The sequence below is a fragment of the Etheostoma spectabile genome, chromosome 2 (assembly GCF_008692095.1).
Source record: "Etheostoma spectabile isolate EspeVRDwgs_2016 chromosome 2, UIUC_Espe_1.0, whole genome shotgun sequence".
In the NCBI taxonomy this organism is placed as follows: Eukaryota; Metazoa; Chordata; class Actinopteri; order Perciformes; family Percidae; genus Etheostoma; species Etheostoma spectabile.
The window spans coordinates 16,884,932-16,899,144 of NC_045734.1; the positions used below are offsets into that span (position 1 = coordinate 16,884,932).

The 14,213-nt window shown below is 39.9% G+C and overlaps 1 protein-coding gene across 1 annotated transcript in view; it reads right to left on the reverse strand.

The window, feature by feature from the left end:
• plppr2b (phospholipid phosphatase related 2b) overlaps window positions 1-14,213 on the reverse strand; it is a 46,622-nt gene that overhangs the window by 20,690 nt on the left and 11,719 nt on the right. The window contains 1 exon segment of the mRNA XM_032500892.1: window positions 6,917-7,105. Within this exon segment, the coding sequence (XP_032356783.1) occupies window positions 6,917-7,105 (189 nt within the window).

The following is a 14,213-nucleotide window of genomic DNA, read 5'->3' on the forward strand; positions in this document are numbered from 1 at the left end:
GTGTGTGTGTGTGTGTGCGTGTGTGTGTGTGTGTGCGTGTGTGTGTGTGTGTGAAAACACTTCCCTAACTTGTGTGGCAAAATACAAGACCGATGATAATTGCAATCAACTGGAAAAATTTCAGAAGAAGAAAAAAAAAGATGATAGCACGAATTAACTCCTGATGGAGTTCTCCTGATTGAAGAATGGGAATGTGTCATTGTACATCTATGCGCAATGGTCTGTTTGTGTGTGAGCAGATTTCTTTTGGGTTGCTTGTCAAAGATGACAACTTCCATTACAATAACAATAGAAGGTCAATACAGAATAGAGAAAGGTGAAAATTGAGAACAGGAAAAGCCCAGTTTTTCTGAACAACTTTTTTTCTTAAACATTAGGATAACAATGTAGCAGTCAGGGAAATATGCTGTCGCAGGGCTCACCTACAGCCTCCCACCACCAATCACATGTGTCTACCTCAAATACCTAGCAGGGAGATGACATTTAAGTGTTTATGGCAGAAAGAGAACAAAAGTGTAGTCAAATACAGTAAGCTCTAACATGTCCATCTAATTTCTGAGATTCAATCAAGAAGATTGGATTTGGTGATTTTGCTGCATATTTCCATGTCTCCATGTTTATCTGTGTGGCGGAGAAGATAAACCACAACGAAATCAACATTTCTAAAAACAGAGCCCTGCTTCCTTTCCCTTTAGCTCACCCTGACCTTTGGCCTCTGGAAGCGAAGAGAATAACCTTCCTTAGCATCCTGCATATACTTAATTCTGCATCTGCTTTTCTTCTGCCAGATTTCCTCTTCAACCCAGACCATTGTCCCCCTTCATCTCTTCCCACTGATGTTGGACTACATACAGAATATTACAATGTCCACACAAAATGAGCCTTTGACCACATCCAGCATCTGTTTTCCAAGATATGACGGCAACAACAGCCTAATGCAGTTATGTGTGTCAAGAGCTCTCACTTAATAAACTCTGGCATAGCGTGGATGACATGGTTTGCCTCAATCCCCATCTTGCTGTCACATGGAGCTGCATTATGCATGAAGGATTCTTCTCAAGGTTTAACAGACAGCAGAAAACAAAACTTGGAGTCGCGAGTTGCCTCTGACTGGTATCGGGCGGACTCTCTTGTTCTCTCTTTCCTCTCCTTCACTCCTCCTCCTTTAGCCGTCTCCTTTTTTAGGTTTAGCTCTTTTTGTTTCCTCTCACCCTTCTTCCCATTGTGTGCTGCATTTTGAACCCAGTCTGTCTCTCCTTTCAGAGTTCACCCTCCCTTTGCCTCCCTGAACAGTTTGAAAGACCTTTTTTTAGCAGAATTAGTTCTCCAAGGCAAACGTATTTAGCATTATGCTCCTGACCCACATAAAAAAGATGGAGAAATAAACCTCTTCAAAACTTCATTCAATCACTGCCTCATATCCTCTTGCTTGAGCTTACAAGTGTGTGGTGCAGTGTGAGTCTCCACGTGCTACAAAGGCTGCTCACATTGTGCCACATGCATCTTAAGCCTACAATTACCATTTGATCCTGTGATTGGTCACAACTTACATGTAACATGTATCAGCTGATGGGTGGGTTTGTAGTGTGCAATCAGCAGAGGTGTCAAAGTATTCACATTCATTACTCAGGTGGAAGTATAGATACTAGGGTTTAAAAATACTTCTTTTTCTTTTCTTTTTCTTTACTCAAGCAAAAGTGTGAAAGTACTGGTTTCAGAACTACTTAAAGTATAAAAGTAAAAGTGATGTAAGGGGAAAAAATAATATCAATATGCTTTTCAAATTAGACGGCGAGTTTTGGAAATAATTAGCCCGTGGTACTTAGGTGCGCAGAGCTTGCAGCACATTCAGAAGGAGTTGTTTTTGCATCCAAAAACATCTTGAAAACCTCTTCCAGGTATGACCAGGGATTTAGAAGGGTTGGCCGGTCTTCCTGGCTACCAACCAATGTGACATGATTTGTGTCATGTGCAGATGTAACGAATCATGTACAAACCAATAGGGTGTCACAATGGTATATGTTTATATTTCTCATCCAATCACAATCAGCTCTTTTCGCTATCTTTGCAAGATTATTGGCATGAGTACTGAAATGTCACCTGTACTGCATCTGTTGCATATTTGGTTTTTAGGCTATGCACTGTACACGTATGTATGTGTCTGTGCGATATAGATTGCCTGTAGCCACTCTGACTAGTATTAAGATCCTAGCACTAGTCACACACACACACATTCTCCCACCTCCCAACTCCCACCTGCACACACAAAAATGTTTAGTGGCAGCGAAGGAGAGTGCGCTGTCATCCACCCACACACCTACCTCCACTGATCCACTGAAACTTACAGCGCATTTGCCAAGTACTACACAAGTGCTTCTATTTCACTCACCCTCTCACTTCGTCTCTCTTTGTCTGTCTGTGCCTCACACACACAGTATTGCTGCTCTAATACTAATCCAGTAATTACATCAATATTCAAATCATGTCAACTCTGGTAGGAGTTATTTAAATCATACAGGTTCAATTTGACATGAAATTTGCCGTGAGAGATCACAGCTGCTTTTCACCATGTCTGTTTCAAGACTTTTGATCAGGCTTAAGAGATATTGTTGATTTTCTTTCAACCTGCTGCTGCATTATAAAGCCCAAACCCAATTGTGGTACAAGTCACATTTTCACCTTTCAATGGCCTATGATTGTCATAACCTATTGCAAAATCTAACTGGAGCTGAAAACAATAATCATAGAGAGAAATTGCAGCAGGAATCACAGCCATTAGTACAAATCCCCAAGATGAATGGATATTTCGAAGCTGCAAGCACCGGGGTTTAGACGGTCAAAACCCTCCTGCATTATATTGGCAGAGTAGAAAAGTGAAATGATATTGGCAACATTACCACCTACTTCCACAGTTTAGGTACCAGGCTTAGGTAGTTAGCTAGTTTCACATAGCCAGACCTATTGCCACACTTTGTTTTAGCTCTGTGCCAGTACTTGAAAATGTACTAGTGGCCTAGTGGTAGTAGTGGAATGAGTTAGCTAATTAAATGGTTCCAAAACGTTTTCACGTGAAGGACACCTAAACTGACACAAATTAGAACGCTGACCCCCATTTGATAAGATTTATGCTTTCAGATGTTTTATTTCAGGTATGAAACCAATCACCAATTGTGTTACTTAAGGATGAAATTATAAAAATATAAAAAAGTTATTCCTCTTTTTGCTGGGACCCCCTGGAACACCCTCAATGACCCCTGTGGGCCCCTTTACCCTACTTTGGGAACCACTGAGTTAACTAACATTAGTATAGTTAGGAATTCTGGGATTCAATCTATTCAAGGCCAGGGCTTTAATATATGCAGTTTTAACTGGTTGATTTGTGCAATATTTTCATACTTGCACCACTTGTGAGTGGACAGAAAGAAGCATGCAGGCTTCACCTGCCAGTGTTTATGAGTTTTGTTTTTGGACATTGGTGCTCTCTTCTATTATGGCCATTTAGACTTTATGGCTATTATCTGTGTATCATATAGGCTTCACTATGGGTTTATAATAAATATATGACTTGTATTTTTTTGCTCAAACAGTCAAACAATTTAACTGCAGTCATGAGTGATTGTGGATGCAAGATTGTATGCAACCCAATCTGTCAGTGTTGTACAGTATATGGAAGACTGGAGTTGTTTACTTTTTCAAAAACAAAATTTGTATTCCTCATCAAACACTAAAAACACACACACTAGTCTTGCAATGCTAGTCCACACAGCATTCCGGGATTGGGGAAAATGTGCTCTGGGTTAATACTGGTTTTGTGACTAAAATTAAGAAAAGAATTTGGCTTTGATGGCTGCAACATATGGACGCTGGCACTCAAACTTGTTTGGGTCAGTTCACCTGGATTTTGGAATGTTCTCTGAGCCTTGTGTTACAGAATTGTTATGCATTGCCAGACCTTCCTCCATAGCGGTGCGAAGAAGGGTCTGACTAGTCCACACTGCATTACAGAATGGGAGAAAAAAATGCTCTGTTTATTTGCATTTCTTTAAACTAATCCCAATCGCCATGGGTGGGGCTAAGCACTGGAGAAAGTCACGGTGCTGCTATAAAATAGCCCAGGGAAGGAACTTGTTTGGGTGGAACACGTATGTTAAAAATTTGTTTTAGTTGTGCAACAGAAAACTGAGATTGGACAGATAGTCTAGCTAACTGTTTCAATTTAGACTGCAGAGATCGGAGGAGCAGTTAACCATAGTCCTCAGAAATCGACCCAACACAAAGAAAGTGAAAGGCAATGGACATCCAGGCGAAAAGAGCGGGATCCGGTGGAATTTCTGGCAGCACCAGAGCAACCCCGGAAGTGGAATGCCATGGATATAGACTACACACACACTGCTGTCTAGCGTAGCATTGATGCCATTCTGGGCTTTTAAGGGATAAATTATGTGTGAATTTGCAAAAAAAGATGTCAAGACGTCCAGAGTCATGCCTATGATATTGTCTCACCTCACTTTGTGTGCAAGCAGCCAAACGCAGCCTTCAATAAGTTATCTTTTATAAAGTCATTAATGTACAGTAAATGTCAAAGCAGCAAATAGTAGATTTTGAGATATGAAAGTAATTATAGAATTATTTACGTTTATGTCACTTTGGGGTCAACAGCTTTGATTTGAACAGAGCACTACCTCTGTCAGTGTGCTCTAATATGTACTGTAGGTGTGGCAAACTTGAAAGCGGGGGCAGCATTATGAGTGGCTGGTGTGGGCAGGGCAGTGGCCACCACAGTATCTAAGTGGAGTGGACTACCCTCAAAGTATTCTTAACAAAGATTTAACAGATTCACTTAAAGGCTGTGCAAATTTATTCAAAGAGGCACTCCACGGATTTATCTCATCATGAAGGTTACTACTCAGCCTGTGAAAAGGGTTCACTGTAAAATATTTTCAGTTGCTCTGAAGGTATGTCATCCCTGGTGATGTCATCTGGGTTATCTCTGATTAAGATAGGAGTTCTACAGATTTAGGCAAACAAACAGCTTGCACTACAAAGAGGGGGTTGTTTATCAGGCAGGAAGGGTCTAATGAGAGACATTTTTGAGTTGCATTATGGAAAGTGTAGGATCCAACATGTATTGGACTTGACCCACACTAAGGAATAAAGTTCAGAACAACACAGTCTCTGCTGCAATGAGCTGACTACTGTTTTTATGACCTGTCTGCCAACGTATGGAAGTACAGTAAATGGGTGGCTATTGCTTTATATGTTTCAGCAGGAAACTGCGGTTCCCGAGTTGTATGCCTCCTCCATCATTATACAAAGAGACAGCAGCAAAAAAGAGAGAGGGTCTGGAGGAAGAAGAAGAGCAGTTTCTGGTAACTTTAAAAATCAGTTGGAGCTGTCAGTCACACAGACACAAAGCTTGTATAAGCCAGTTGAGGAACGCGTCCACTTTCTGTTAATGGCTAAAAGTCTGAGTCAAAATTGAGAGAAAAGAGAGATGAATATCTGCTTCTCTTTTATCATATCTGAACAGAGGCTTGTGGGATGGAACGCTATCTTGGAGCGAGAGAGAACACAGATGCTCTGACTTTCAAAAAAGCCGCTTCACACTCCAGGCAAAATCACGCTACTCCGCTCTCACGCTGCACAGCTCGCAATCCCTGGTGCCTGCAGCCCCCATCCAGTTCAGTGCATGTTCAGCTACAAACAAAGACACATACACAGTGCAGCTGTGTACCTCACTGTCATATGTGTTCATTTGTGTATACCATTGTGTTAGATACAATCACTAGAATATGTCTCTCCATGAGCAAAATGTCTGATCCAAAATGTAAACCAAATAATAGTGCTACAACCAAATTTCAAAAGACAGGATTGGAATCTCCTATCACCCCCAAATGGACAAACAAGTCTCAGAATAATACCCTAGAAAACATCTACAAATATGTTAGAATTGTTGTAGATACAGGAATGAAACTGGCCTATATTTTCAATAGTGAGAAATGAATTTCCCAGGTCTGCCTTTAACTTGTATCTTGTATGATTATGTGCATCTGCTTGTGTTAAACTTGTACTTGTATGTGTGTGTCTTTGTGTGTGTATGTATGCTGCCCAGATTTGTGGTTCAGAGGCAGCCATATTGTAATGCCACTTAACTGTTTGGAAATTAAAGAGACAAGCCCTGGGGGACCATAAACACAGTCATTAAGACAGAGCTTTGATGAGAATGTAAAGCTATGTTTCATTAATAATAATATGAATATCCCGCTCGACTGACAAGAAAGTATGGCCACTGTAAAGGATTTTAGTATAGACTCATAGTAATTGTGCCTTATTCATAATATTCATATTAAACTGATTTGGGGAAAATGAATGACTTATTGTATATCAATAAACGGCAAAATCAAGCTGTTGAATATTTATTTTTTCTTCTTTGCATGTTGCCAAGAACTCCTGACCTACAAATTGCAATTCAGAATAGCTGTTTAATTATTAAAGGTGCTTCAATATGCATTTTATAGCCTTGGATGAAGATGGTTTGACAAAAAATAACAAAAACTGTGCCTCTTCTTGTGCACGAATAAAGCTGATGTTTTATTCTGTTTTAGTACCGTGCATGCTTGAAATAAGGACAGACTCTCTGTACACTGTAGCTATAACTGACTGCTCTATGGAGGACAAATATAGTGCCCGTTGCCATGGTTATGACAGAGAACACATCCACACAAACGGAGCAGTGAGACCACGAGGATACACACCTACACAGCTCTCCCCTCTTTCAATCCACAAACACCACGTGTAAATGAGGAAGAACTACCGTATATGTATGTGTATGCATGTGGGGGATTGTCATGTCTGCCGTGTGTTTGCATGATGAGCACCTGTGGAAGTACTTTTCTTAAACAAGTTGAACACTCACCGTCACAGTGGGGATGGCGGTGACTAGGGAGTAGACAAGTACAGGCGGCGCCTTGCTGTTGTCCTCTGGTCCTGGATACGGCTTGGAGTAGGCTTTGTCGAAACAGAAGAAACCCTGGATGTGCACGGGGAACGTGTCCGTGTACTCAAAGTAGTACGCCAACAGAACGGTCCCTGCCATGATAACCAGCTGGAAATAAAACATATTGGTTCCAGCTTTAGGATTGGATCCACAGAAGAGAGTGTAGGAGTTGGAAAAGAAAAGACAGCCGTAAAAAAGAGAGAAGTGAAAAATATTGTCACAGTTAAAAGAAAAAAAAGCAGAGATTTTTTCCTTCACAGAGCAAAATGATGGATGCTTCCGTAATGTGTAAAATGAATCAAGTGTGCGTGGAGAGATAGTGAGGGATGTGGAGGAGAGGGAGAGGGAGAGGGAGGGAGGGAGGTAGAGATAGAGACAGAGGGAGACAAATAAGGAGAAAGACAGAAAGAGAGGGGGAAAGAGAGAGCACTGACAAAGATACAGAGCAAGAGAGAGATCCCTTCAGCAGAGTCAGTATGCAGAGTGGGAGGGTAAAGAAATAAATGGAGGCCGATCAAGGAAAATAACGCTGTATGGTGAGAAAGAAGAAGAACTGAACCAGGATGGGAGATAGTTGTGGGGGTGAGACACAAATGGGGTTAAAAAGAGTAGAGTGGTGGAGAAGTCAAGAAGGGAGAGAGACAAAAAAACAACCCTGGGAAAAGCAGAAGACAAGATGAATAATATATATTGTATATGTGTGTGTGGCTATCTGCATAACTTACATTTAAAAAGCCAGCTGTATGCAAGGCACAAGCCATGAAAAATAAAAATATGACCTTCATAACTATTTATTATTTATTTATTATTATTTGATGATAAATTTGTATTATCAATGCATAACAGATTGAACGGATCTACTGTAGGGCATTACAGAGATAGAAAACATTTAATAAAAACATGCTATTCTGCACAGATAAGACAGATGCACAACTACCTAATTACTCATTTATACTCCGGTGAACAGCATTCTAACTCCTTTGCCTAGTTCCCTAAAGGAGAAAACACTGATTTGCAACTGTACAGTTGGCTTCTCTAACAGAGAACGGAGTGCAGTATTTGTTTTAAGGGGAATACGCCTGCAACTAAAACTACAAGTCCGAAAATGTGAGTTTAAATATGGCAAGCTGCTGATTAGTAATCATAATCTGCAGACTTATTGTTTGCGAGATGAACTTCTATTGTATGTGAAGGACAAATTCATCAGCACCAAAACACAAGGAGCCTCTCCTGGCAGGCTGAACTGGTATGAGGCACATGAGGCAGGAAAGAAACAGCAGTGTGGCTGCTGTTGGCTAGAAGGGGTTACAATATGTGTAGCATATTAAAGGTTAATGATGCAATACCATTGCACTTTACCAGATAAATAATACTTATTATTATGTAACTAAACAAAAAAGACCTCAAGCAAGGACATTGACTGAATAAATCTTTTTCACAGAAGCAGACATTTTGACTTGCCTATCACAGATGTAACTAATGACATTATGAACTGGTGCATTGCAATAACTGCTGGAAAGGAGACATGGTTTCTGTTATTAGTTTCACCTGTGCTCTTCCTGCACAACAGGTCAAAATGTCTGTGGATTTGATTAATTTAGGAATGATAAAGGAACAAGAGTGCTGTAATGATGACACAGCTTTAAAAAAAGAAGAAGAAGCACAGTGTTTTCACAAGATGAACGGACGATGTTCATCAGCAAACAACATCAAATACAAAATATGAAGTGCATAAACACTTTGGGCAAAATTTGACTTTGGACAAATTGACTTTTGATGTTAGAAACTAATGGGAAAAAAGCTGCTCCTGCAGTTTTGACAATGTTATTTGAGTAATGTTGAAATAGGGCAGCAGATAGCAATACAAAGGGTGTGTTTGGGAGTGTGGATATTTGTTTTAAATAAATTATATCTATTGTGAGTGAAGCTTTAGAGTAATAGCTTGGCATTTTGGAAAATAATCTTTACAATTTGCTTTCTTACTGAAAGTTACATGAGAAATTCCCCTCTCATGCCTGTGCATGAGCTGTGCGTTAAGCTGGAGTTAAACCAAGGAGTCAATTAGCTTAGCATAAAGACTGGAAGAAGGTGGAAACAGCTTCCCTCACTCTGTTCAAATGTCCAACTACGAGAACCCCTAAAGCTCCCGAGAAAAAAAATCATATCTGCTTTTTTTCAGTACACAAACTGAAATTTCAAAAAAGACAAGTTGTGGTTTTCATGGGGAGTTGCTTGGCAACCAGCGTAACACTGTGCTAGGTGACCTTCTTATATAGTGCTCAACTGGAAAGTGTTTTTCTTGAAATGTCAAACTATTCTTTTAATTGTCAGCTTTTGATGCAACAACAACATCTAAGACCACATTTGTTTTAGTTGCCTAAACATTTTTGCACTTTTTGTTTTTATTTATTCAAAATGATATTTCAAAGGATTAGATGGAGATTTCTCTTTATGGTTTATGGCACAAAACAGGAAAAGTGGCAGATGGCTGAACAAGCGAGAAACCACTGAGAGAACCTCTTCCAACATGTTTATACTCTTCAGCAAGTAACAGAGTACCCACTTGGACTAATGCTATAGGGAGAGGAAGGGGGGGACATGTTACATGTAACACATTTCAACTTTAAACTGAAGAGTCCTAATTAACAAGGTAGGGGGGGGGGTGACCTAATTTATACTCCTTACATTACATGCTCCACTGTCAGATCCTTGGAACTTTCCTTTTACCGTTTCCCTTACAGTCACTGAAAATATGTGAATGATTCCCTTTATGAATTGGAAAAATCTAATTATTGATCTGTACGTTACCGTGGCAATATACAAACCTAATGTATTCAAATTTGTTTGTGGCAGACGATGTATTCAGTGACACACACATGCCCCGAGGCCTTTAGAAGCAAAATTATGAGGAGCACAGAAAAAACACACACACACACACACACACACACACACACACACACACACACACACACAATAGCAAACCATACAAACACCCCTAGCTTGTAGTTTATATATATAGTCCAAGAATATCAAGCAGCTCCATATTTTTCCATGTTCTTTTCCATCTACATGCGCTTTGTGTGTTTTTGTGAGTGGGTGGGTGGGTGAGTGTGTTTATCCATGTGTGTGTTTGAATATGTCTGTAGGCATGTGGGTGCATTCCCATGTCTGAGGAGGAACTCTGACACAGGCACGCTGTGTTGAAAATTTCTCTTCTTGCCAAGCTACAGAAGGCTTGAGGGAGGGAGCGAGGGAGGAAGGTGTAAAAAGGTGGGAGCGAGCAAGCAAGGGAGGTCTATGAACACCCATCAAAGTTTAAACAAACATTTGAAGACAACAGCGGAAAGCCTCCCTGGGAGATTGTGCATGTTGTTTTGCATCTACTTCCACGCTACATTAGCATTAACATTGGTTGTGCTTATCAAGGATGTTAGTCAGAGCTTTAACAACCGTTTGTGCGGAATAATACATGAGAAGACACAAGTTATAACACTAAATATTCATTCTGGGATTATTAATATCTGATTACAGGAAAACTTCTCAGTACGAATAAAATAACAAAAGTTCCAGTAAATGGAGCCATCACTTGTCTTCTTAAGACAAACAGAAAATAAAGGCTTAGAGCTCTTAATGACATTACATCTCCCTTCTCTGTCAAATGAAAAAATTTCAACTTCCTGTACACTCTGCACTCTGTTGTTTGTCTAAATATTAATAAAGGTCAAAGCAACTTCAAGTTGATGGTTTCTAATTAGCACATCCTGCACAGATCACCTTGGAATAATAATTTGCATGATAAATTATTTCTAAAGCACCGTGTGCATGTGCAGTATGAAACTATTGTGAAACTTCAGCAGCAGGAGGGTCAGGGAGGGTCAACACAGGCCGACATCATTCTGTCTCCTCTCCACGCGGGTTGTTTATTCAGGGTCGTCCCATGGCGGCTTCCTCCAAGTGTCAGGACACACTTTTTGAATTTCACACAGATAACTATTTTTCACAACCAGTGCCAATTAATTTCTCTTTCAGCTCCCAATCGTGACTAAAATAAACAACATGAAAAGGATTTTTGAGTGATAATATAGAACTGTATTTCTTGTCTGCTATGCCTCATCTTCAGTCTGTCACCTGTCGCCTCCGCTAAGAGGACTGTTCACTTTGTTGGTCCACAAGTCTTTACCTGAACCCTTTGATTCTCTTTCCTTATAATTGTTCAGACTTTTCATATCAACTACCTCCCCTTTTGAAATGTGTGGGTAAAATAAAAAAAACGTTTGATGATGTATTTGTAGGAGAAACATTTCAAAACAATATGTTACTGTTCTAATTCCAAAGTTTTAATTCAATTTAACTTGTCCTGGCCTAAATCTGGTTCATCTGTACTTGTGAAGTGACAGAAAAGACCATAATTAAATATACACCATTTAACCCCTAAACGCTCTCATTCTGTTTCATCTCAAAAGATCTGGCAGCTTTAGATTAAGACCTCAGACACTAACCCTGTATGTGTCCTCTTCTTCTAGCAAATCACACACTCTTATATTTTCCTTTTGAAATCCGGGGTACACCTGTCCAGCTATAGAAGGACATGGGCTTGTCAACATGTACATTCGATCAAACAAATCTTAAGAAGTGTGCTTTTCAAAAATGAAGAAAGAAAGCTGCCATGCATGTATGAAAGCACAACATACAATGATTACAAAAGTTCATTGATCACAAACTCCCACTTAAACATAAACAGCTTTTGAAACACCCAACTCAAGTGTGAAAAATAAGACAGCAATTATACACGCTTTTCTTTGATGGAAGTATGAAATGTTGGTCACACTCACTGTAATAAACAAATGTACACAATCTATACATGTCTGATGCTTTCTGCACTTTTAACTTTCAAACCTGACCCTGCTTGTATTACAGCAAAAGTAGAAATGGGTGAATTTCGTATGATTCATTCAGATTTGGTATTGCCAACTATCAACTTCAAAACCAACAGGCATGATAATTGAGGGATTACACGGTCATGCAATAAAACCCAATTTGATTAAGCTACTAAAATATGTCAGCATACATTTAGCCATAGGATCAAACCACAGTTTACAAAATAAGGCACATTAAAAATCCTGACCTCTTTCTAGCTGACCCAGTAAAAAGGTACTCATCAGGCCATGTAATTAGGACCTAAAGCTCATACCTCTGCACTTCACAGAGACTAATACAGTATAGCACTGATGTGACAGACACAGTAGAAAATCTCATGCCCTCAATAGCCCTTTAACCAGAAAAGGGGAAAAGAAAATGGGACAGTGTCTCTTGGGGCCAAACTGTGAGCTTGCACATTGTTGCATGTCTACATTTGACCTGTGTGGAGTGGCCAGATGGCAGAAAAGTCAACCGATAAAGTCAAACATGTTTACAGTAGGTGAGAATGTGTGGACGGAGGCTGGTGTTGAGATGACAGCACCCCGCTGGGAGACGACGAATGTCACACTGCTCAGGGAGAACAGGAGACATGCTGCTTCGTTTTGCTCTGATGATGTCTGATGTGTTTTTTGTCTAAAACGTTTTTTGTATCTACTGATCAGTCCTACACATTGTCTTGGAGAATTTTGGTGCATTCCTCTGCACAAAACTGCTTCAACTCAGTGATGTTGGTTGGGCTTGATCTCGTAAGCTCTTTCCACATTTCAATTGAATTAAAGGTTTAGTAGGCAACTTTTACAAAAATAACTTTTTGTCATGTATGCTGAAACTGTCACTATATCCTGACAGTAGTACACGAGACAGAAAATCTATGAAAATTTCTTCTGCCTCCCTGTGGTACTTCTAATGACATTTACTAGTTTTCATCGCACCCAGAAAGAAATAAACACACACCACCCTCTCCTCACACATACTCACTCATCTGCATAAATCACATGTAAATGATGCAATAAAGCACAAAAACAACCTACTGCATGTCATAGAATCAACATGGGTTACAGGCAAAGGAATGGGCTTGACTGCCGCCTGCTGTCACCGGATTGTATTACAAGATACTGAGTAAGACAAGTGCAAAATAGATGGGCCAACTGATAAAGGAAAGTGGATGAGCCAGAGGGGTCGAACCTTAAAGAGAGAACTGGGAGAAGCAGCAAAGGGAAAGTATATGAAGATAAACAGACTGATGAAACGGTTACTAAGACATTAGTTTATCACATAATACACACGAGGTGGAGCCAAGTGTGCTGCTGGGAAATAAAACCAAAGAAGGCAGCACAGAGAAGAGAAAACAAAAGGGCAGAGGAGGTGAAAGCGAGCATATGAGGATGTATGAGAGGGTGAAGTGGAGAGGAAGGAAAACTACATAGAGGGAACAAGGGAAAGGGAGAGGATCAAAGCAGGCATTCATCTTCTGGGCACCCACATGCCCTCCCCTCCTTTCTCCCTCTCCCTTCTTCTATCTCTTTTGTTTTTCTGGGTGTGTTTTAACACCATGCCCAGTTGATCTTAAACTCATCAGCTTTTTTTCTCCATTCATCTGTCAAAAAACATCTTTACCTAAATAATTTCTTAAAACCACGCTCCCTGTGTGCTCCCCCTTCTTGCAGCATTTCCCTCCATGTCTCTCCATCATCCTCACTGTCAAACCTCTCTCTGTCTGCTCTCAGACACAAACACTTTGTCTCTGTATGTGCTTTGCTCCCTTCAACCATTCTTCCTCTTTTTCACTTGTCTCTCTCTTTATTGCAGCAACAATCAAATAATTCTACAAAATCCCCGGTCCTTAAGCAAGCATGCCCCCGCATCTTACAAACGGAAGAATAAATGCAGATGCAGGCTCGCACATAAACATGCTCCCTGAATAAAACCAGTGCAATTAAACATTTCTTTCCAGAGCTCTCTGGTTACATACAAAAACAATTATTATAATGTATTAATTTTTTTTAAATCCAAATTGTCTGATTTGCATTCCTTTCTTCAAAAATAAAGAGGATTGGTGTCTTTTAATGTGTTTTTTTAAGCACATGCAATTCAATAATTTCACTGACAAGTTTGACTTTGATGTAATCTGTCCTTGACCTGGAAATGATGCCAATTTCATAAATGGTGAACATTTTAATTTTAAAACTCCACTGTTTTAATCTATTTAGCTGACATCATTCAGAGCAACATGAGCAGCAGTGAGAATCAGTCTGCATTTCTCTATCCTATAATTGCATGTAGCTCAGAATAAATC